General features: G+C 46.7%; 2 protein-coding genes and 1 long non-coding RNA gene across 7 annotated transcripts in view; 1 reads left to right on the top strand and 2 right to left on the bottom strand.

The window, feature by feature from the left end:
• Positions 1-582: 582 nt before the first annotated feature.
• Positions 583-6,762, bottom strand: LOC131109230 (uncharacterized). 3 transcript variants are annotated; one of them, XR_013627835.1, is made up of 4 exons: positions 5,883-6,723; positions 1,760-2,179; positions 1,322-1,418; positions 583-1,095 (listed from the first exon to the last, which is right to left on the bottom strand). It is a non-coding gene; the product is annotated as an uncharacterized LOC131109230 (long non-coding RNA). The 3 variants fall into 3 exon arrangements; XR_013627833.1 differs by adding an exon at positions 6,742-6,762 and having other exon boundaries at positions 583-2,179; positions 5,883-6,006; XR_013627834.1 differs by having other exon boundaries at positions 1,322-2,179.
• The window catches only part of cnksr2a (connector enhancer of kinase suppressor of Ras 2a), a 28,603-nt gene continuing 6,517 nt past the window's right edge, over positions 1,828-23,913 (top strand). Inside the window, exons 1-24 of one of the 3 annotated variants that reach the window (XM_058059391.2) lie at positions 1,828-1,947; positions 6,123-6,286; positions 7,390-7,592; positions 9,727-9,814; positions 10,156-10,197; positions 10,632-10,751; positions 10,811-10,870; positions 11,054-11,122; positions 11,286-11,432; positions 12,030-12,142; positions 12,217-12,374; positions 12,470-12,559; positions 13,111-13,325; positions 13,969-14,020; positions 15,081-15,256; positions 15,511-15,584; positions 15,657-15,728; positions 15,793-15,860; positions 16,351-16,448; positions 16,699-16,923; positions 17,412-17,553; positions 17,916-18,143; positions 18,269-18,456; positions 19,785-21,545. In XM_058059391.2, the coding sequence (XP_057915374.2) occupies positions 1,884-1,947; positions 6,123-6,286; positions 7,390-7,592; positions 9,727-9,814; positions 10,156-10,197; positions 10,632-10,751; positions 10,811-10,870; positions 11,054-11,122; positions 11,286-11,432; positions 12,030-12,142; positions 12,217-12,374; positions 12,470-12,559; positions 13,111-13,325; positions 13,969-14,020; positions 15,081-15,256; positions 15,511-15,584; positions 15,657-15,728; positions 15,793-15,860; positions 16,351-16,448; positions 16,699-16,923; positions 17,412-17,553; positions 17,916-18,143; positions 18,269-18,456; positions 19,785-19,982 (3,054 nt within the window). In that variant the 5' untranslated portion in view covers positions 1,828-1,883 and the 3' untranslated portion in view covers positions 19,983-21,545. Of the gene's footprint in view, positions 1,948-5,715; positions 6,059-6,122; positions 6,287-7,389; positions 7,593-9,726; positions 9,815-10,155; positions 10,198-10,631; positions 10,752-10,810; positions 10,871-11,053; positions 11,123-11,285; positions 11,433-12,029; positions 12,143-12,216; positions 12,375-12,469; positions 12,560-13,110; positions 13,326-13,968; positions 14,021-15,080; positions 15,257-15,510; positions 15,585-15,656; positions 15,729-15,792; positions 15,861-16,350; positions 16,449-16,698; positions 16,924-17,411; positions 17,554-17,915; positions 18,144-18,268; positions 18,457-19,784; positions 21,560-23,913 lie in introns of those variants that run through there. The other 2 variants (XM_058059390.2, XM_078792435.1) reach the window with 2 other exon arrangements.
• Positions 21,792-23,838, bottom strand: klhl34 (kelch-like family member 34). Its single transcript, XM_058059394.2, has one exon. The coding sequence runs from the start codon at positions 23,735-23,737 to the stop codon at positions 21,965-21,967; it is 1,773 nt and encodes a 590-aa protein (XP_057915377.2). The 5' UTR covers positions 23,738-23,838; the 3' UTR covers positions 21,792-21,964.

The raw sequence follows: 23,913 nt of genomic DNA, 5'->3' as shown, positions 1-23,913 counted from the left end.
TAATATTATGATCACTTGGTGTCACTAATGTTATGACGCATGACTTTAGATTACCTTTCATTCTGCAAGGAGACACACCATGACTGAGACGGGCACGCCATGGCTGAGACGGGCACGCCGTGGCTGAGGTCGAGTGGGAAAAAAAGGTTCTCCTCTTATTCGTGTGGAAGTGGTAAGGTTTTGGCTTTTTGTCCTTCTTTCCCACTGTGCTCGTGATGGCTGCCTGTTCTAGCATGTTCTGCCATTCTAGCATTCCTCTATTAATTTTTCAAAAATAAATCAGTGGTTGGAGTTTTGTATTAGTCAGAAAAATGCATATTTAAGCACATATTTAGTATTTTTGAGCTAAATGAATCATATTCAAGAACTAAAAATGTTCAAATGAACTAAAATGCTAATAGAGTTTAAAAGAGGATGGTGACCTGTCGCTACACTGACCACTAGGTGTCACTAGTAACACGCACCAGACTTGATTGCCGGCCTTTATTGCAGATTTGAATGACACAACAGGCATAATAAGAGTCATCATAATAATAACAATCAATGTCATCATCATCATAACTATAATACCATTGTGGCTTTAACTCTGAATTCCTGATTGGTTCCACATGCGACAAACATTTATTGAAACACACACAAGCACAAGTCTCATTTATATCGTCAGTGGCTTATTTTCTCTGATTATATCTCCTAAATTGGGAAATACACACAGTCAGGGTATCCTTTTATGTTTAGAGGGCTCTAATAATGAAAAGTATATGCAGAAGGTTTTGAACAGGTGAACTATGCTCTAACTATGAAAACACTTGATTTGTAAATAATGCATTCTTAGCGGAAATTCACTTTTCGTGGTTTTGTCTGGAACCAATTAGTCACGATAAATGGGGATTCCTGGGTGAAATCTGGACTGTGTTGCAAGTGGGGGTGTGGCGATGGGGGGTGTCGAACCGTGTGTCAAAAATAGACATTTTTATGAGCGGTTTCAGTCACGTTTTTTTGCCACACGTGGATGAGTCTGGAACGGAATACCTTTTACTTCCACTTTTGCTTCCTCGGGCATAAAGCTGCTCCGATGTCTTTTACATATGTACGTTCCTACAGGAGAAGAGCTTTGTTATAGCAATTTGCTACACATCTTAAATTAATCAGAAGTGTACAATAGCACTTCTTGGAGACGCACACTTGTGGACAAACAGCTCATTAGCATTAAAGCGACTTTACTGAAAGCACTTTTAACAGTCAAACTTCCACGCTATTGTGGGACTTATGGGTCCCCTTTAATAAAGCCTTTTGGGGACGGAAGTCCACAAGGAGCAGCCACCTTTTCTCTGCAGCCTCTTGAAAGAATGGAGGGAGGGGATGAAGCGGAAGGAGGAGGAAGTCAGCTGAGGATTCGTTATTTTTTCCCACACAGCCATCTGAAGCAGAAAAAAGGAGTGTTTCCCTGTCACACACATTGCCTCCATCATATCTGCACCATCGCCTCGTAGTCATAATGTACGTGGAGCCACCCACGGGGAGCGTGCACAGCTTCATCAGAGAGGGAGAGAGAGAGATGCTGTGACTTATCTATCCTCACACACACACACACACACACACACGTCTCGACACAGCCCGGTGCCACTCGCTCGTGACGGCGTACAGAAGCAGAGAGGAAGGACAAGAGGAGAGCCAGCATCCGGCATGCACACGAGCTGAGGAATGTACCGGATAACGGGCTGTTAGAGGTGGAGGGGGGAGGCGTGTGGAAAGCAGTCACCTGGCCCTGGAGGAAGGTGGTGGAGCTGGTGGGGGGGTTCTTCTGGGGCCACCCCACAGAGATTTTTTTTTTTTTTTTTTTTGAAGGGTGGAGGTGAAAGGGGGTGGTGGTGAAAGTTTGCCCCATGGCGCTGGTGATGGAGCCGGTCAGCAAGTGGACCGCAAGCCAGGTGGTGGACTGGATGAAAGGTGGGTGAGGAAATGATGATGCGGAGATGCCGCTTGCCGTGGGAGGTGTCAATCACTCACAGGGTGATGTCATGACAGCAGATGACTAACTTTCCTCAGAGAACAAAGATGCGTTGTGATCGTGTTTTCTCAAATATCCCACAGCAGATTAGAGATGGTAGTCATGCATAATTTAGCAGCGTGCACCTGGTCTGTGAAGATTGCAAAACTATCTTGTCATTAAGTGGAAGACCTGTTGCAGATGAGAATGGAGAGAGCAATGCGTATGAGTACACTTACAATGGGCAATAGAGTCCAAAGTAAAGCTTATCATCTTTGCTAAAGCCTTGGATCCCATTGGACTGTACCTAATGAAGTGTCCACTGGGCACCATTACGCTTCATGCTCCATTCTTATTATTGCTACTGCTACAGTTGTCCAAACTAAAACGGAATATACTAGAGAGAAAAGTCAAATGCGATGCAATGCAAAATTTCAACCAATATGCAATGATTTATAGTTGATACAGAACTCTATACTTCATCAACAAACAATTAATTGGGCTTTTAAAAAGGCATTGAAATTGTGAACCCCTGTGACCTTTCACCCCTCACATGAAATAACACTTGTTTGGACGAAAATATAACAATTGTGATATTATTATTATTGCTGATGATGCCCAAAAAGCATTTTCTAGAATACTTATTTTTATATAGTTAATTAAATGTCATTTTTTAATTGCTAATACCATAATGATAATGGCCAAAACGACTACATGAATATTGATATTGTCCAAAAAGCAGGTCAAGCAATGCATTGACTGACTCATCGGCTCAAATGCAAACAGAATCGTGACCGAGATTAGTTCCACAATGCACTTTTTTTTATCCTGAGGTTAGCTGTTGGTCATGCGTGTTTATGTGTGTGGTCAGCATGTGGGCGGGTGGTGAGTTGTTCCGTCCCGGAGCGTCTGTGCACAACAGCTGACAAGAAGGCGCGTGTGCACCGCCCCTAACAGAAGGCGCTCTGCTAGAACACGCGTGTGCCGTGCCTTGATGTGGTATTTGATCCATGTTGCGGGCCTCTTGGGTGTGTCTGGCAACACAGGGAAACATGATACACCGTGTGTTTGTGTGTGTGTGTGATAATGTGTGACAATGTGTGACATATGCCACAGGCGCTGGGGCCAAAGGGTCTGGGCATTGTTGGCCTGCGACAGCATTGGCACGATCCACATTAGCGCCGTGAGGGAGGGGTAGGTTTCTCACAACTAGTTGCTGCATTTTCACAATTGATCATCATAAGCGATGTGTGGATTTATTATGAAATGTTGATCTGAGTGATTCTCATAGTGTAACAAATTGCTATTTTTACCAGTTGGGGAGAATGTGGTGAAAATATTTTGCAGTAATTGGTCTAAGCAACCTAAAGTTACAGTGGATTGTTCCTGGAGAGTGTTTAGCTGTGTGAGAAACATGAAGAGCACGTTGTAGTCGGCCCTTAGTCCAAGAGCCTGGGCAAAAAATAAAAAAGAATCTAATAACCCGATGTCCCAGAATGCACCTTGTGTGTGTGCGTGCCTCGGCAGCTTTGAAACTGAAACAGTCCACTTAAATAAGATATTAGAAAAATCTGAGTCGGCGCTTGTCATTGAGGGTGATGGTGAATCCCGGAGCTAGAACTACTGATTTCGAGGTACTTTGATTCATGTTTTTGCAGTCCTATCTTGAAAGCAGCTCTCCTGTCATTGAGAGGATCTGTGACCAGAGTTTTTACAATAGGCCCTAAAAACACTGGGTTGCTTCTGTTCTATAGAGGATCTTTGACTGGCGTAAAATATTGCATTAGTTCTAATTTATGACTCTAACGGAGAACAATCTAGTTGAATAAAAGCGTAATATTGTTTTGTACAAACAATCCAAGATGGCAGGATTCAACTTGGCAACTTGTGAGCGCGTTTCTGCCAACATCCCGCATGGTCACAATAAAAGGGCGCTCTTTTTCCACATTTTTAACTTCAGAAGCCTCAGAACACATGACAACATAACCTAAGTAGCAGGCTGGCTCTGTTGTTGACCACCTCTTAACAGCCAAGTGCGTGTGTGTGAGTGTGAGTGAGAGAGTGACGGCCCATTTGAGGGTGTGTGCGCATGTGTGTGTGTGTGTGTGTGTGTGTGTGTGTGTGTGTGTGTGTGTGTGTGGGAGTTTGGCTCGCCTGCTCTTGAGAAAAGTGTGCAAAGTGTGCATCTGTAGGAGTTTGAGTGTGTGAGTCAGCTATGAATCATGCCTTTTTTTGTTGCCGCTCATCAAGCACATGCGTTATACTTTGCATACAAAGTTGCATTTGATTGAATGCTATTTAAACAGTATAGGACATACGTTGGAACTATGGCAGAATCACGCACTTGCAATAAGTATACAGTATACGTATGTAAGCTCTGCTGTTATAGTATTTAGATTTGTTTTTACATAATAGCACATCATTTTAATGTTTAAAGGGAACTACCAAAAATGCATCTATCAGCAAACCGTAAATACAGAGGTTCCCCAACCTGGATCTGCAAAAACTGCCCAAACCGCCATTAGCCTGTGAACACAGAAAAACATGGTTTGTCATAATACAGTCATCTCTTACCTTTATTAGAAGTATGTACACGTGAAATAACACCCCAATCATTCCTATGCCGCCGCTACCGTAGCAAGCTAGTGAGCCAATTAGGTAGCGGTTCAAGGTTTTGTGGAAATCTACACAATCCTGTAATCCCATATACAGTACAGAACCAGTCTAAACTTTAGACGCCTTAAGTTTGCCTAAACCTTAGACTGCCTCTGCATCTCACAAAGCATATCCATCAATATGAATGACATCCAGAAATGTGCATGATTTGCTCCCCAATGACTGAGTAGTGCAATCGGGGCCAGCGCTGCTCTTGCTGTATATTCATGTTCCTTTCGTTCCCACGTGGGCGAGCGCGTGTGCACTCCAGTGATGTCACTCACGAGCTTCCTCAGTATTCACGGTGTCATGTTTAGCGACGCCGAGGCCAACTTTGGTCGCAGAGTGCACCCCGCCCACCTTCTGCTCGTATGCTTCTTTTAGCGTTCTAGTAACACTTTCAACCCGCCAGAGCCGGCATTGTTTTAATTGGCCTCACGTCTATTAACACTCGATAAAACACCCGCCTGGTAGTGAGTTTGTTAAAAATAGCAGGGATGCAATCGAAGAGGAATAAAAGAAAAAACAGGCTACCTTGATGAAGCCTAAAGATATCCTGGAAAAATGGCATGGTACCATGGTCTTGTGCTTTGAGGCCAAAAATAAGTTTAATTAATTCATGCAAACGCTGTAACAGGGAACACCGTAAACCGAGGACCACCTGTACTGCAAGCCGACCAATCACAGCATCGCCGCAGCCGGAGCCTGAAGGCTTTGTTGTACTCCAGTGTTGTCCTCACAAGGACGCCATGGGGACGTGAAGCCTCTGGAGTGCTTCCAGAGCAACGCTGGAACCTCCAGCCAAGCGGTGCGACACAACGAGTCATTTGGCGCCGCTCCAGTGTTGTTCTGATGCCACAAATGTGAAAAGTGCTGCAGAAGGTGATGGTGCTGCTGAACACTTACCGCTCGATAGCAATAAAACCTGATTTACTTTAATGAATGTTGATGCTTATTTTGCCCTTAAAGTGGATGTTTGCCATTTATAAGGAAAATAGTCATTTAGGCTGCAGATGCAAGAGTCGACAAATTCTGTGCAAGGGAGTGTGTGTGTGTTTGCTTGCTTCAGTTTAGCGAGTACCTTATGAATTTTTCTCCTTTTCTTCCTTGTGTTTGTATCTGGGTTGGAGGGGTTATGACAGATGAGTGTGCTATGGAGCTCCGGCTCTGAGCAGCAGGGGAAATCAATGCTCGCTCCTCGGGGGAGTGTGTGTGTTTGGAAGCGTGTGCGCATACTTACCCTTCACGAGGCGTGTTTATTCGGAGGTCGTAGGCTGGATACATTCATTGTTTTGGCAGCCGACGCGGTGCAACACAGCAGTTTGGACTGCTTTCCTTTGACTCAGCACAGTGGCTCTGCACAGCTGCACAAACACACGCACTCACAACAGGTTACACAACACAACACAAACCTAAGTGCATGATAAGTCTGTTAGATGTTACCCGAACACGCGTATTTAACCCTGTGTGTTTGTTGCAGGTCTTGACGACTGCCTGCAGCAGTATGTGTGCGTGTTTGAGCGCGGAGGTGTGTGTGGCGAGAGGCTGCTCAGGATCAGCCACGCTGAACTGGAGGACCTGGGAGTGTCTCGCATTGGACACCAGGAACTCATACTGGAGGCCGTGGACCTGCTGTGCGCACTGGTGAGTGTACTTTTGTGTTCAAGTCCAATTCCGATGATGCAATAAATCCTTTAAAGAATCCCTATTATGCAAAATGTACTTGAAATTCTGTTCTTGCATGAAAGCGTCTGTAGCGCCTGCTCGTGAGCACTGAACTCATCCCCTTCACGTCTTTGCTCCTTTTAAGCAGCCTGATATACATCATGTCAGGTATACATCAGGTCTGCCAACTATCTTTCAGTCAGCTTTTTACACGAGTTTCATCAAGCACTTGTCAACGGTCTCAATTCAAGGTTAGAATTTCTTCTCAGGCAAACATTCTTGTGACAAAGTGAATTAGAGTCAGAACTCACTTGTCCCTTGTATTATTGTATTCATTGTTTGTCGAGAGTTGTTTCATTGATAGTGCTTTGTTAATTCAAGCTGAATTGGGATTTGTTAGGTTAGGAACAGGCGTACAGAGTGCGGATACTTACCAAGTCACCTGCAGGAATGTTTGGGAAGGAGCCGCCTTGAGTCTCTGTGTTTTATAGGTTTGGTGATGTCATTAGTGACATCATCAGACCATACCATGTACTCAGGATGAGATAGGGGGTTGTAAGGTTTGATGGGTATTTAATCTTGGGTTCGGGTAGGGAAATAGATGTATGTGTTAATGTTTTATGGATAGTTGTACTAGCATTGGGTTCACATAAGATTATATTGTTGAAATCCAGTTTTAAGAGTTACATGATTAGATGTGTTTTGTAGACTAACCTACGGGCAAAAGTGGGACATTCTGGGCAAATTGAGAGCCCTATAAAATGAGCAGCTGGGGCTTCTTTGGGGAGGACAGAGTGATATGGTGGTGTTGCTGCAGTATGGTGGTTAATTGATGTGAGTGACTACATTATTATAGGGAAGTCAGGTAATTCATTTTCCCATTTTTTTTTTATTTCAGTGTTTTTCACAAGTTTATTTTTCCTGTTAAATAAATGTGCCAGGCCTGGGCAAACTGAGTCGGCCTCCTGAATTTTTTTGGCCTTCGTTCGCCACAAAAAATAATACATTATGAGAGCTTTGACATATGGTGTGTAAAACATGAAAAAGAACAATATTTTTTTTGTGTGTGTGCTTGGGTCCAGAACTCCGGCTTGGAGACTGAGAGTGTTAGGACTCTGGCTCACAAGCTCGGCGCCTCAGCCAAAAACCTGCAAAACTTCATTTCCGGACGCCGCCGCAGCAGCCAGTCTGAGAGCAGGACGTCGCGGCGGCTCCCCAATGACCTGCTGACCTCGGTGGTGGACCTCATCACTGCCGCTAAGAGCTTGCTAGCTTGGCTGGATAGGTGAGACGCCCACTCGGTTATGATTTGGAGTGCATGTCAAGGTAGTTAAGGGAAATCTTTCACCACATAGTCATGCATTAGCGAGCATTATTAGCGTGCGTTCTGTTTGCAGCAATGGTGCATCACCTACAGTACATTGAGTCTCAGTCACCTTGACAACCAAAGCAAGTGAATGGGGAATACCTGTGGTGGTTATTATTCAAAGCAGCCCTTTCAAGGTTTGATTACTGTCAAGGTTTTTGCAATGCAGGATACACCTAGCAACTGCAAGCGAGCAAAGGAAAAGGCGTGAATTCCCCTCCTCCTGTCACAGCCAATCACACTCTGGCTGATCCCATGAAGTTCAAATCGATTCCCTGCCACGGCGGAGTGAAGACGTTTCTCTGCTTGGCCTCACTGTCACATCATGTAACCATGACTCCACACAATCACTGACAACGCAGACACACAAACTAAAAGGTCTTGAAATGCCAGACGCCCACTTGTGTCCTCGGGCCCTGCACGTCAAATTGGACTGGAGGCATAAACACCCCCACACATACACACATCTGCATGCGCCGAGTACACAGGCGGCCGCCCACGTAACAATGATGCAACTGTAAAATGGCAATAAAGAAGGCATCGATCCAGCCGACATTGATGCTCGCCGCTCATTGCGACTTTAATAATGCTGACGTGCTGGCACCAGAACAGCGTGCTAACGTACAAGTCTGCCCAACGCGTCAATGAATATTCTGGAGAAGCCAATGCCACTTCTGGACGTCTGTTTAAGCAGCACACAGACTTTATGTGCGACATTCGGTCGTCAGGAAAAAGAACGCCTTTTGCGTCTGTCAGGGAGAGAAATTCACAGCTCGTCGTTTCCGCTTTATGGGCGCATTTACTAACACCTGCTGATGAATTATTGAGAGGAATGCATTTTGCTGCTTTATTGCAGAGGAGAGAATGTTATCCAGTGATGCACCTTTTGATTGAGAAATAGCTTGACGCGAACGCTAAGTAATAAAATTGAAATACCTTATTTCAGCACCAGCATCAAATAATGAAAGTGAATGTCTTTTAAAGCTCCCACACTGTAGTCATTTTACCAATTTACCAAATTAGTATCAAGGGTGCCACAATAGTGTATTGGAAGGGCAAAAGCAGGCGTAAACAACGCTAGCATAGCTATGGGTGCTCCAACGCTGACATTACACTCACATTTACCGCGATATCATGCTAAGTTAGCCTGTTTGCTGAATAACACAGGGACCAAACTTTCAGCTCCATCTATAGCTGGCTTTCTCGATACAGTTTAACATTAGAGCCCTGTAGAGATTACATCACACACGTACAGTGACCTCTCCACTCTTATTGGTTGTTTACAATACATGCAGTTATAAGACATGGCCAGTGGGTTAGCAAGCTAAACAGTTAGCCTCTATTTGATTTCTTCTAAACTCAAGAAGACAACTTGCTGACTTCATGCAGTGTTGGGTAATTACTGCCACCTAGTGACCAGAATACTACATCACACATCTTTTCAATATGTTTTGACGAATAACAGACCAGTCTATCACTATTGTATTTGAAATGGGGTCTTACTGGATACAAATGAATACACAGATCATCTGTGGAGACAAAGAACAGAGTACCTTTTACAATCTTTTGTATTATTTTGATGGCCCTCGTTCAAAATGTTTGTTGTCAGAGTGGCTGGAGGCCCCCATGGTTTGCCAGCAGGCTGCGTATAGCCTTAGGTCCCGTGTATAAATATAAATATAGCACACAGCCTCAATAGTGGTGACCCACATGGCACGTTGCACCACAGACTTGAGCACCAGGGACTGTGGTCGTTTTTGAAATCTGGGTCTTCAGTGCAAAAGGAGGCACCTTGTCCTGTACTTGTGTTCAGTTTTGTGCTGTAAACAAAAAAAAACTTTCTAAATCCCGGAGGGTGATGATAAGCCGTCAACAAAGCGGTGCATCTCCGGAATAGAACAACCCACTTACCTGGTTATGCCCAGAGAGTGATAAGAATCTTGCTAACCGTAGAGAAAATGTGCCATAAATGTACAGATTGCCTCTCATTAGAACCTGCAGGTGTTCCTAATGAAGCCTCCCGTGAGTCTGATCTACAGTATCTTCTCCGCAGGTCTCCTTTTGCTGCGGTGGCAGACTACTCGGTCACCCGAAATAATGTCATCCAGCTCTGCCTGGAGCTCACCACCATCGTGCAGCAGGTTGGTGGAATCAGCCCAAGGATGGCGGCTCTCATTGTTTCAAGTGTGTTGGCGTGGGTGTGATGCTGCGCTCTTAAGGCTGTCAGCGAGACAGTTTCTTTGCCATTTGTGCGCTTCCAGACTGTCTTTGAGAATTGACGGGCTTATAAATAACACAGGGAGCTCTGTTAGTGTGTGTGTGTGTGTGTTTGCGTGGGAGTGTTTTTATTTGTTAGTGCGCAGGTGAAGGGTTCAGTATAACGCCAAGCGCAGACAGCATGGCGTGTTGCGTTGTTGTTCTGCTCCCGACACTCTGTCACAAAACATTCTGTCTGCCCCCCCCCCCCCCCCCCTCCCAACAGGACTGTACAGTGTTTGAGACGGAGAATAAAATCCTCCATGTGGTGAGTTTCAGCTGTCGCTTGTTTGATTGAGATTCACATTGAAGTAAACACACTGAACACCACTTCTTCGAAAACAAATCATGTCTTGTTTGCTGAACCACTCTTTCTCTCATTTCAAGTTGTATGTTCACATATTGTGTCCTAAATACCAAACTAGTATGATGCAGAAGCTACCGTTTGAGGTTTTGGCACATGGTAAAAATAATTACATAAAATTCAACATGAAAATAAAAAAATGCAAGTTGTAATATTATGAGGAAAAAATAAATACAACGTATTAAAACGTCAATTTCAATTTGGTCAGATTATGAGAAAGAAAACAAATCAACATATTTTTGTCAAATTACATTTCAAAAAAGTTACAGCATATTAACAGTAACAGTAAACCACCAGTAATTAAGTGGCACCCTCACCCCTTGTTTGGTCCACTGCAGTGCAAGACCCTGTCCGAGGTGTGCGAGCACATTGTGTGCGTGTCATCGGACCCGCTGGTGTCCCAATCGGCCCACCTGGAGCTGGTCCACCTCACCAACGTCAAACCCGCCGAAGGCCTGGTATGGCGATACCATTTGCGATGCGTGAACCACACACACTATTGTCTTGTGTCCCTTAGGGAATGTACATCAAGTCCACCTATGACGGCCTCCATGTGATAACTGGAACCACCGAGGGGGTAAGAAGCTATTATGGTATACAGCATGTATTATAAATATCTTGAGTCTCAAGGATACAGTAACCTGTTTCCAAGAATAGCCCCAAACCCGCCTCGTATCCAGTTCCATAGCGATGACATAAGTGTGCCAGGATCGATAGGCTGGCTTCAGCTCACGGTTGTGTTGTCCTGCATCTTCTGTAGTCTCCAGCCGACCGCTGTAAGAAGATCCATGCGGGCGATGAAGTCATTCAAGTCAATCATCAGACTGTGGTGGGTAAAAGAAAAAAACATTTTAGATGTGTGTGTGTGACATAAGTATTACATTGGGTTTGTAGAGTTGTATGAGAAATTTCAAGTCAAGACTTATGGAGTTTAACAGCATCCACCAAATACATAAAGTGTGCCTCTCTCCCTCCCTCCTCCTCATCCACAGGTGGGCTGGCAGCTGCGCAACCTGGTGGGCTCGCTGCGCGCCGACAAGGGCGTCGTGTCCCTGACCTTGAAGAAACGCCCACAGAGCACGCTCAGCTCGGCTCCGGCCCTGCTCAAGAACATGCGCTGGAAGCCCCTGGCTCTGCAGGTGGGGGGGGCACGCTCTACCTTTTATAGACTTTATTAACAACTGGCCCACTTTATCCCCACCGGGCTCGCATCGCATCGCTCAAGCCTCAGCTAAAGCGTGTAATTGGGTCAGAGGACTGGTTTTGTTTGCCAGATGAATCACACCAGAGGGAAATGGGGGGGGGGCGGGGGTTGATAAGCGTACACACTGTCCACTGTCTGTCCCTGTGTGTAAATTAGCAAATGTACATCCATAATTAACTTGGATTAGACACGCAGATTAGACACGCAAGCTGCTATTTGAGTCTCTCCAGTCAAGGGTTTGTTTGCACAGTTGCTTTACATATATTTCATCACTTCATTCATGTTTTTCTCCTTGATTGCATGTTCTTATCTACATTCTTTACATGGTGCTCACAGCATCCCTAAATTGGCGCCATGAACCTGCTCGGCACAATGTTTTTATTAGTAATAAAATGATGTGATGAAGCAAATTCCTCCATTTATTGAAAGTCATCGATGGTTGTGGTCATATCAATGATTGTGTAGATTTTGTCTAGCTGGGAGGTACTGTACAAAATATTCTTGTAAATAAAGTATTGATTACTTTTTGCAGCCAACCAGAAGCCCGGGAAGCAGCTCGGCCACACCCTCAGACACCCCCACAAAGAGCTCCGCCCTCCAGGACCTTTACATCCCACCCCCACCCATGGAACCCTACGCCCCCAGGTAAGGAAGCCATCAAGGATTTTGGACTTGGGTCCGCTTTTCTTTCTCATTCTTTCCTCTTGCTGTTGCCATAGAGATGAGACGGGCGCCTTGTCCGGTGACGAAGCGTCCCGCGGCCACAGCAGCATCAGCGGCGGCGCCAAGCGATCCGATTCTCCCAACTCCTTCCTGGATCAAGAGTCCCGGCGGCGAGAAGATGAGGAGCCAGTTTACTGCACCACTCCGACATATGGTAGCGACTTGGTTGTCCACTTGACTGTGAACACTTCCAATCCTTTCCCGAGTGATGGAAGTGACAAGGATCTCATTGTGGATGGCTGCTTGCAGGCAGGCTCAGGCCTATCTCCATGCCAGTGGAGTGCAGCTGGGGGGGCGACTACGAAGACCCCGCCAAGCTTAACCGTGAAAGCCGCAGAGGTGAGCATGTTTGTGTGCGTGCCTAAGGTCCCCACCTCGGCATAATGAGAAGATGAGGGGTTTTGGAGATAAACGCAGCTCTGGGTGCTCTCTAATTCTCCCTGAGATTAGCATAAAGCACGCCATGGCAAGAGGAAGGAAGATAGTTGGCACAAAGGCTGAGAAAATGAAAGACTGAATAGGAGAAATAATACAATCCAAAGACTATTCTTCCTGTCCACCTGAATCCTCACACAGTTGCCATGGCAACGCTGACAGCAGCTCTTGTCAGCGTTTCACTTCTTTTGGTTGCCCGCTGGCTGCCTAGCAACCAGGCCAGGGCAGGGAGGGATACTGGAGGTATCAGTAATGACGCCCCGTCATCCTCTCTGGCGGCATGGGGGAATTATGCACAAATTAGCTTGTTGACGTATTGTCCTTGTATCCAAACACAGTCATAGTATCGGTCGCATTTTGATTTTGTGTTGACTTTGCTGCAAGTTTTAATTACGGATAAAAAAAAAATGGATTCCTGATGCTTCTCAAATGGGATTGGATGGTTGCTTTCACAGAGGCGTCGCTGATGCGCTACGTGGGCCTGCCTGGCGCCGACCAGCGACTGGGCTCGGAGGACTACTCGTCCCACACGGCCCGCCCTGGCAAGCGGTCCAATGACACGGCCAGGCGTGCCAAAAGGCGGAGCCACCACAGCCAAAGCCCCTCCCACTATGTCCTCCAGGCAAATCAAAGAGAGTCGCCACCGAGAGACCCCGCCTCCATTTATCACGTAAGCCACCTCCATGTTTCGAGACTGCAAGGGTTCAAAGAAACAAATAAGCCCCGGCCGTCTTGCGGTCGCAAAGCACGACCTTCGTGAATGCTGATGCGCCACGTTCATCTGCAGACGGATCGCTTGGCCGCCACTGATCTTATACATCTTGACAGTATGTCTTGGAAAATTGTTTGCGTGCCCGTGTTGCCTTGTGCGCGTCGGGTGCTGCTGCTGTGATGGCAGATGGCATGTCAGTAGGCGTATGCGGGCCCCTTGTCATGAGTCTTTGGCGAGTGGCGGCCTGTGAATGGCTGAGCTCCAGGCGCCGGTATTTGCTGTGATGCTGTGACGTCGGCGCTGTTAATGTTCTCCCACAGGGAACTGTGGGGAGGTCGGCTTTTAGTATCAACGGCAACATGTTTCGCTTGATAAAGTTCTCACACTTCCGTCCATCGGACGCCCCTCCTCCTCCTTTTATTCCTGATCTATGTTTAGAAGATCTGCAAATGAATTCCCCTCCTGTGTGCCCTCCGCCTGCTCTCCTTGCTCCTCAACCATCCATCATCTTTACTGCCCGAGAAGCTGTGCAGTCAGAAAGGTCACAGAGATCATCAACATCCTTCCTGACTCTCTTCTTCTTCTCTGCTTCCCTTGTCAGACGTACCAGCAGGCCTCTTCGATGCAGACAAAGACTCGGAAGAAGAATAAAGGTAAGGTTCATTCCAAACCTGTGCAAAGCTGCTGCTTTTAGGGTGCGTCCGGTTAAAAGGAACTCATGTTTTTTTTTATTGTCTTACTGGGCTTTACTTTTTTTTCCCAAGCCAAAGCAGACGATACTGATAACAGATTAATATCAAAGATAAAATATCCAAGTGCCCTCCCAGCATACTTTGGCCTCCCACATGTGAGTTGTTTGTTTACACGTCCTCCCACTTCAATTAAATGGAGTATATTTTTGCTCTCACTTATATCAGTTTATTTGCCTCATTGCGTGAGACTATAAACATGTTTTTTTTTTTGTTTGTGTGTCCCGCCGGCCTTTGGTTTGTGTCACCATCTGCTGTGACGAGAAAGCTTTAGCTCCATCTGCATGTTTCAGCACAGATCTGTGTCAACAAAATGAGACAGAAAAAGCTTTGAAATAAATAATAGTTGGAATGAAATGGCCAAATCCCCCTCTTAAGTGGGTAATGAAATATTGCTCACTTTTTGCCAAGCTCTTCTTTCTGCTGTGCAGAACATGAATAAAATCAAATGTAGCTTCTCTCTGAACACTTACCTACCAGCCACAACATTAGGTACGCCCACATGTACAACATTAGAGGTATTGTTCAATGACAATAAAGAAAGTCTATGTCTATTATGCGGTGTGTTGGTACACCACTGCAATGGAAATAATGAACCTCTATTTTCTATACTGCTTATCCTGCAATAATAAACATATTAAAAGTAATTGAAATGGACCATTATTATGTTTGTAAAGGCTTTAGTGGCCTGTGAGAGTACAGTAGCCTATATAAACTAATTGCAGTCTCATTATTTTTGCTAGTGTTGAGCTATATTGTGTTCCTGTAAAATAAATAGAATATTGGATCTCGGTTGCCTGCAGGCTCTAACGAGGAGTCCGCTGTGAAAAATGATTCTGGACTGTTCCAGGCTGCAGAAAAGCCTTTTTTAAACACATTTGAGCTTACTGCATTGGAGAGAGTGAGCAGCTGCCAGGTTGTATTTCTGAGTTTGATGCTCATGTAAGTTTTCTCATCGTTCCAGGACGCAGTTTGGCCGCCCTGAGTCGCAGGCGCGTATCCTGCAAGGCGCTGGGCCGAGGCGACTGCGAGGGCTGGCTGTGGCGGAAGAGAGACGCCAAGGGTTACTTTTCTCATAAATGGAAGAAGTACTGGTTTGTTCTGAAGGACAACTGCTTGTACTGGTACATCAACGAGGAGGTAGAGAACCACGGGGCTTTGTACTCACCCTTCACGTATAAATAGGCGCTAGCTGCCGCTTAATGGGAGCAGTGCAGGTTGTTTTAAAAAGCGCTCAAAGGCACTGTCGTCAAACCTTTTGTTCCAATATGACACATGGGACTTGCTCTGGAAAGTCTGCAGCAAGTTTAGAACAGTGACGTAAAAACGGGACGTGTTTTGGGGTGTGGGTTTTGCTGTATTGCTCTCATTAGCTAAACTTTTTTTGTGTGCAGGACGAGAAAGCAGAGGGCTTTGTCAGTCTTCCGGAGTTTAAAATTGATCGCGCCAGTGAATGCCGCAAGAAGTAGTAAGTGCGCACAACTGTTTGCAAGTTGGTGAAAATGCACGTGTGTTTCAATGTGTGTACTGTGATCTCCAGTGCTTTCAAAGCGTGCCACCCCAAGGTCAAGAGCTTCTTCTTTGCAGCAGATGGAGTGGACGACATGAACAGGTACCCTCCAAAACCCCTGGTGTGTGTGTGTGTTCTAAATGTCCTTCCGTTCATGGCCTGTCAGGTGGCTGAGTCGACTGAACATGGCCGCTGTGGGCTACGCAGAGCGAGAGAGGATACGCCAGGAGCAAGGTGAGATTTCAGCAGTTTGTAGATTTATTTATTTCAAAAAGACAGGGACAGTGCCTATTAATCATCAATAATTTCATGGAAGTATGCAAGATCAGCCTGTGGCTGATTTGCAGCTCAACCTCCTGAGAGCAGGGTGATGTTGGCTACATTAACAATAACATTTGCAGAAGGACAACAGGCATAAAACTGTGTGCACTTACACTTTGCCATGGGTTAGAGTAGATGACTGAGTGCTGAAGTGCAGAACTGCAGTTATCAGAACAGCCACTAGATGGCAGACAGTGAAACACAACAATTGTGAACATCCTTCACTTTAAAATTGGATTGATGTGACTGCAGATTGTGTATGAAAATGACACAAGTTGGGATGTATTCAATACAGTATGTGAGGCAGTATTAAAAATACTTGCAAATACTGTGAAACAAAGTAAACAGTATGGTAAAATGTACAGTACTCCATCTGACAGTATGTGCGTGGGTTTCCCTGCAGATTACTGGAGCGAGAGCGAGCATGAGGATGACGCCACCTCCAGCCCCAAACAGGACAGCCCGCCACCTCCATATGATACCTACCCACGGCCCCCATCGGTGAGTCACAAGCGCGCGCACACACAACCGAGAACATACGGTGCTGCAGAGTAGGCAAAAATATGCTCTTCTGCAACCCACGCATACATTTTAAACTTGGCTCGTTTAACCTGCTGGGAGGGGTAGAGCTAAATTGGGTTTTCATCAATTGATAAAATTCCACTAATTAAGTTTTGAATTACAATCGTCTCTCGTTTATAGTGGTTACTGTGATATGACGACTGCACCAAACAAATCATTTCCTTTTTAGATGAGTGCTTACCTGGAAGGACGAACGACTCGACTGTCTTCCACCGAGACATCCCGTTCACGCTCTTCCCAGGAAGACTTTCTCTGCGGCGAGCCGTCTGGGGCGGTGGCGGCGGCTGAGCCGCAGTACCACCCCGGCCCTATGGGGGGCGACACCACACACAGCGGCAGAAGGTCGGGTGCGGGCAGCAGCAGCGACGTGCCGTACCGGTGTGACCCAGTGGAGGTGTGTAGGGTGGAGGGGGGCAACAGGGAATGCTGATTAGATTAGCTTGATGTTGGGGTGCTTACCTAAGGGCGCACAAAGTCTCAATTATTTTCTGTTCAATTCAGACACTATGCCACAATATAGCACAAGAGAAGGACCACACATTTATGACAGTTATGTGGTGTTTTGAAGCTGATGTGTCAAATTTGCGCACATGAAAAAGGGATGTGTCCTAATTTGCCATAATTATACACATTTTGCTCATTAGTCATACATTGTGATGTTTTTGATGCCGCGGCGCCCTCAGGAGAAAGTTTACATTTTTAGCTGGACTGCTGTCAGGGCTTATTTAGTTATTAATTTTGTTAGATGCCAACAGCAGAAATAGTATAAACGCAACAGATATCAGGATGTCTAGCCTGACTGCATTTATCTCCATCATGTATGCTGGCATTTGCGGCCTGGAGGTCGGTTGTCACATTTAAGATGCTGCCTGTTCCCCATAGTACCGTTCCAGTCCTGCAGGGGGCAGCAGTGACACCGGGTCCCCTGGCCGGTCGTCCTCATCTCAGAGACGCTCCTGGCAGGACTTGATCGAAACGCCGCTGACGGAAGCCGGACTGCACTACCTACAAACGGGACCACTGGGTAACATCGGCAGCTCCTCTTTACTCATATGTCGGGATGAGGAATGATGACACATCATTCGTTTTTATATGAATTAATCATTTGCAATTTTGTGTGAAATGTACTGTATTTTATAAACAAAAAGTTCCTCCGTCTGCCATCATCAGAGCTTCACATGATGTGTTAATCATTTTAACAGAATGAAATAAATTGGTTACTGCTGTATGCTGCCAGTCGGTGTTAATCCACTGTGATCTGTGATAGGTGGCAGTCATGTGCATTACACATGGTGAAGAAAGACATTTATTTCTATAATCATTGATGACCAAAGAAATCTTAGACATGCCATTTTTGTCAACGTAAATCTGAAATCTGTTTAACAGAGGATGCGGTCTTCATGGAGCCCAGTCCGGCTGGCTCGACGTCCATGATGGCCGGGGCCGTTTACACGCTCCCCGCTCCGAGGAACGTACCGTTGCCCATAGCGATGCAGAGGCTCATTCCTATGGCAACCCAAGGAGGGAAACCCCGCAGCTTCACGCTGCCACGCGACAGCAACCTACACATGCTGCTGGCGCCGCCCGCCAAAGCCGAGCAGCAAACGCACAGCAGTGAGTGCAGCACACACATGAACACCAGCGTGGGTGGATGCATGTTTGCTGAAAGCATCGTCAGTAACCACGGCAACCGTCCGGTCATGCAGCTCAACTTTTTTTTTTTTTTTGAATGACTGCAGGTGGCAGTGAGGGGGCGTCCCTCGGCGATCTGTTTCGTGCGTGCGAGCAAGGCGGCGTGTGTCCCCTCGGCCGGGAATCAGAGGCCAGAGGTCAGTCGGAGTTCAGGCAGTCCTTCCTGCGGCGGACCGCCAACCCGCAGCTTAATGAGCATCTCAACCGCCTCCGCATCCTCAACTCCACGCTGAAGGTTAGTGCATGTGCCGCCGCACACGAACATCCACTTGGACATGAACACAACCCCCAACATTTCAGGCCCTTGGATTTCATACTTCAAATGTGGGATTTGGTCATTCATTCAGCTTTTTGCACCCACTATGTGTATGTGCTACCTTATCTTGCACCGTCCTTGTCTGAAGTGTCTCCTGGTGCAGCCGTTTGTGCGTTCATGCTGTGTGAGCTCTGCTCGTGTTAGCGCGCCGCGTGCCTCCGAGCTCTTCTGTTCTGTTGTTGTGGTGTTCTGTTGTTGATGCTTCCTGTCCTCAGGCAGGGACCGCTGCCGGTTGAAGGGGCGGCTTTTCTTCTGAGCTTTTTGCACGGATTTGTGGCTTTGGCTGCTCTTGTGTCACGGTGCAGGTCGGATTAAGGAGCTTCCGTGTTTGTCTCCTGTCTGGTGTCTTTTTTAATAAAGGGAATACGCTGACTTTGAGGAGGTGAGGGAGAATCGGCTCCCTTGCTGACGTCTTCAAAAAGTCTGCGGTGTTGTGGTTTTAGGTTGGATTTTAGTGTAAGCTCTCGTTGCTGTGGAAACAACAAAGACATTGAAGCAAACAGCAGTGTGAGAAGCATCTGTGTAACCTTGTCAACTAAATAAAAAAAAAAAAACAATTCAGTGCCAGAGAACTGAAGGAGCAGACTTTATTTCCTCTGGGATCTTAGAATTACCTTTGGGATTGATGAAGAATCCTATCTTAAGTGACATGCTATGCCTAAAGCAGATGCGTATGCAAAAAACAAAAGTTATACGTGAATAATATATAATATTCCATTCCAGACCGAGCTCATCATTCCCACATTAATTGATTACCCCAAAAAATCCTGATACAAGTGTCTGCAATCTGAATTTCTGCGTAATGTCCACACAAACAAAGCATACAAACATGATTTCTTATAAATAATATAATAATCTAGTTATAAGACGGCCTTTGTCTCATTTTTTTGGAGCAATGGTTTAGTTTTGCGTAATTTGCTGCAGAAAGCATAAATATCCTACTGTGCCGTATTCCTTTGCCAAATGGTTTTTGCCACGATTCTCTACACAAGGAAAGCTTCTACAGTAAATATGGACTCATTGCAAATTACTCATCACATCCAACTTTTAGTAGTTTTTGCGTCATTTTTTCACAAAGCAGGAAGTTAGAGAGAATCTACCAAGAGCCTTGTATACCCCTGTAGTCTTTGTCTTGCTTTCCGTGTGTCTGCATTTTTTTATTTTTAACTTGGAGCGGATTTAAGCGAAAGAAATCAATAAAAATACACAAAGTGACTCCGCCCTCCTGTGTTTGTGCGCTCTCATAGGACAGAGAGGGGGAGCTAGCGCTGATTGACAGGCTCTTGGCCCACCCCCAGCTGTCGTCTGCAGAGTTCCAGGAGTGGAAGCGAGCTTATCATGAGCTCTTCTCTCTGCCGCCAGGCGAGGCCGACGATTCAGAGTCCGAGCCGCCCTTGACGCCCTCGCTCTCCCACACGCACTCCTACATCGAGACCCACGTCTGACACACACACACACACGCAGAGGTAGTGATGGAGGTCGTGATGGACAGTGTACTGTAGAGTCGTCCCAGGGATGATTGACAGGACTTAAATGTCATCTTTTTACGCACATGTTGAGGACATTTTGAACATCTCTTATCACCTGTGGTATGCTGCGTTCATGTCGCGTGGAATGAAGCAGTCAGGTTCTCGAATATTCCCTCAAAAGTTGTAAAGGAGGTACTATTTGTATTTTTCCAAGATGAATGTCTCAGGGCTCTTGAAAATATTATACAGTGGATCCCCACTGTTTGCTAGCAAGACCCTGTAAGTCATTCTGATGGAAATAAAGTCTAGGTGTTGCTGCTGGGGCTCCACCGTACACAACACAGGCTCGCTCCTCCCCCTCAAAACCCTCCTGCTGGCTTGATTTTGGATCAACATTTGTAATCAGTGACTTTCCTCCAAACGTCCCATAAATATCAAATAAGTGCAAGGTAGCACATCGGTTCCCATCATGCCTCGTGTTTGCGTTGATTGCATCGTGAGTGAGATTGTGATTCGATTTGATGACCCCTTTTGTGTTTGCTAAGCTACTATCAGCAGATAAAAGTGCACTTCCTTTGAAAGCAGGTTAAAGTTTCCTTCTGGCCACTCAAGCTGTCACAGTATGTTATTCTTATACTGCTACCTAATCACTTGGCACTTGAATTACCGATGATTAAGGTTAAATAAGATGGGCTGTTTCAGGGGAGAGAGAAGGCACAAATGGGCGGCTTTTCTCCACAAAGAAAAACAATGTTTTGATTAAAAATCCCAAATCTACGGGGATCCACTGTATTATGAAAAAAGAAAGCATCCAGAACCTTTAGTGTGAGCGTACACAAGCACAAAGCCACACTATCAACCAATCCCACAACAATTAATCACACAATGCTGAATGCTCTCTCATGCTGCCATTGCGTCTTTGTTGTAAATAAGCACAGTTGTATTTATTTATTTATTCTGAGTATATTTTGTGTTTTTTAAAGCTCCAGATGCATTGTAGAATGTCTTGGCTGACTATTAGCTTTTGTTTTTTTAAGGAGTGTTTTATGCGCAAGCTATGAATTCAATTTAAAAGCAGTATTTGTCTGTTGGACCAAGCGGATGGATCAATAAAGTTTGTTTGTTTGGAGGTAGATGGTTTTGTGTTCATGGATTATTGCCGAAACCCTGCTTCCTGTTAAGTCAGAGCCACGCCCCCTTGCCGCCATGCTTGGATTTACTGTCTATATGTATGCATGGCTGATACGAAATGTGAAAGTAATGGCGACTACCAAAATGAATGTTTATTTCCAGCTGCAGCAATCCTGACCTTGTTGTGATGTTTTTCCCTCTGCAGCTTTTTCAGATAAGCTAAAAATCCACAACACAGCAGATTCCACGCTGAAGTTTAATCAATAATGGCTGCTAAATGCATGTTTTCTTCTACGCCTTGGAGGAAATATTCAGCCAGTGTATCCTCTTTCACCCTCCTGACCTTTCTCCTCTGCTTGACAACCCGGCTTATCCTGCTAAACTTTCTCACCTTGTCCTGAAACATCTCTCGGCTTTCCTGCTTAAGCTGGGGGAACCTCGTAGGATTTTAGACACTTGAGTAAACAGCAATGGCAAAGTCACAGCAAACAACTGTAGCGTTGGTATTGTAGGTCGGCGCTAGTCCACTCCAGTCCACTCCACTCCTGTAGGGGACATATTTCATTTTTTCATGTTTAACAAATGGAGTGCATTGATTTCTTCCAAAAATGATACATTTTTGCATTCTGTTTGAGATGATTTCTATTGACTCGAATCATGCTAAAAACACGCTTAATTTTCACAATGTACGTCCAGCTTTGTCTCCCATGTGTTAGAAGTGTGAGGTAATTAGCTTAGTTCAACTAGCCAGCTGCTAATAATGGCTTACTGGAGCAAAAGTGCATTCAATGGCATTGGACTCAGTTTCACCCAAATTTGGGTGCATTTTAGTCGGGCATCGGCAGCAAGGTACACTCTGTTCCCGTGAGGGGTCTTGGCAGCTGAGCAATTTCCCTCCATTGGTCTTTCTTTGTGTCGTACTCCAGCACGCTTGTCACCACAACCTCCCGCGCGTTGCTCCATTTCGTCCCACCGAACACCACCAGACTCCCGCTTGGCGTCGCCGCCATCCCGTAGTTGAAGGTGGCGGAGAGGAGCGGCCTGAGACGTGTCCAGTGATCGGCTCGTGGATCGTAGCGCTCGATGTCACAGAAGGGCTCGTACATTCCCAGGAGGGCGTAGATGTAACCGTGGGCGGTCGCCAATCGGTGGGAGAACCTGCCAATGGACATGGGCGCCCTCGCCTTCCAGGCTCTTCCCATTCCGTCCCAGCGCAGAACTTCCTTGCTGCTTTGGCTCTGTCCCGGGATCATGACCACGCCGCTGTTGCTCGAGAGACCACCTGAGACGTAGATGCTGTGGTCCAGCACGGCGCAAGCATGGCCGTGGAGCGGGCCGGGCAAGGGCGCGCCCCTCCTCCACGCCCCTGCCGCCATGTCATAGAACTCAACAGAAGCCAGTGTGGTGGACACGTTGGAATCTGCGTTTTGCCCCCCGATGGCGTAGATGGCGTCCTCCAGGGCGCAGCAGGCGAACTTGGCCCGACTCTGCAGCATGGACTCCACCTGTTGCCAGCAGTCGAAGCGGGGGTCGTACCGCCATACTTGATTGGATGTTTCCATGGTGACCGGCTTCCCGTCCGCCTCGCTCACCACCTCACCGCCGACCACAAAGAGGAAGCCCCCCAAGGAACACACGCAGTGGTTCCTCAGCCTCGCTGGCAGACAGGAAGTCAGAGATGCAAACGTCCTGGTTTTCATATTGAACGTCAGCACCTGCTGCTCAGGTCGGTCCGGACTGGATCCTCCACCGACAAGCAGCATGCGATCCGGCGCTGCTCGGAGTGTGGACTGTTTGTTCTGCCTGATGGGCCCAGCCGAACCTGTTCTGTGGTACTCCTGCGCCCGGGTCACCTGACTTCTTATCAGAGGCGTGGCCATGGCTCTGTGGACGTGGACAATGTGTGCAAGGTCGGAAGGAGCGACCAATCCGAAGCGCAGACGACTTAGCAGGAGGTTGGATTGCAGCAGTGGGAGGGGCCCGTTCTCATTCAGCCAATCCAAAGCCACTTTGACGAGCTCCACTTCCTTGACTGCTGGGATTTCATCAGCATCCAGCACCGCCATGAGCGAATGGACGTTCAATCCGAGGAGGTCATCTCTTCTTTCCCACAGCAGCTTGGCCATCTCCGTGGCGATGGTGTAGTTGGCGGCGTCCAGCACATCAGGAAGCGCATGGTGCTCCGCTACGTTAGCATAGCTGCAGCAGTTTTCAGCGCTGAGCCCATCGGTCATGTAGCGCTCACATATGGCCACGGCCGTGTCCACTTGCAGGTACCTTGCCGCCTCCAGAACGTCAGGGAGTGTGCTCGGTGACACCCTGAGCCAACCGGAGTACAGGAAGTCCAAAATGGCGTCTAAACCCTCGGCCGTCAGCGCCGGGAGCCTTATAGACGGTGCTGATCTCTCTGTCGTGGAGTCCCCGAACAGCGCCCAGAAATAATCGCTGGAGCTGGCCAGAAGGGCCCGGTGGCAGGGGAAGGAGGCGCCGTCCGTTTCCAGCACCACGTCGCACATCTTCCTGTCCGAGCGAAGCTGCTGGAAGCGCCCGAGCAGCTCGGTTCTGTGGGACGAGCTGTAAAGGAGGGAGTAGCTATCCATCCAGGTTGCCGGAGGGGACCTACTGTCCGCACTCTATGGTTGCAGAACACACAGACAACCTCCCGTCTTGTCTGGTGTGATCTTCTCAATGTGCTCTTTCGTTTTTGTCCGCTGCCCTTTGGTCTGCGCTGGGGTGGGAGTATCACCCAAATACCACGCACACACACACACACACA

Source organism: Doryrhamphus excisus, linkage group LG7, assembly GCF_037039965.1.
Source record: "Doryrhamphus excisus strain RoL-2023G ecotype Guam linkage group LG7, RoL_Dexc_Guam_v1.1, whole genome shotgun sequence".
NCBI lineage: Eukaryota > Metazoa > Chordata > Actinopteri > Syngnathiformes > Syngnathidae > Doryrhamphus > Doryrhamphus excisus.
This window is presented reverse-complemented; position numbering and strand designations above follow the sequence as displayed.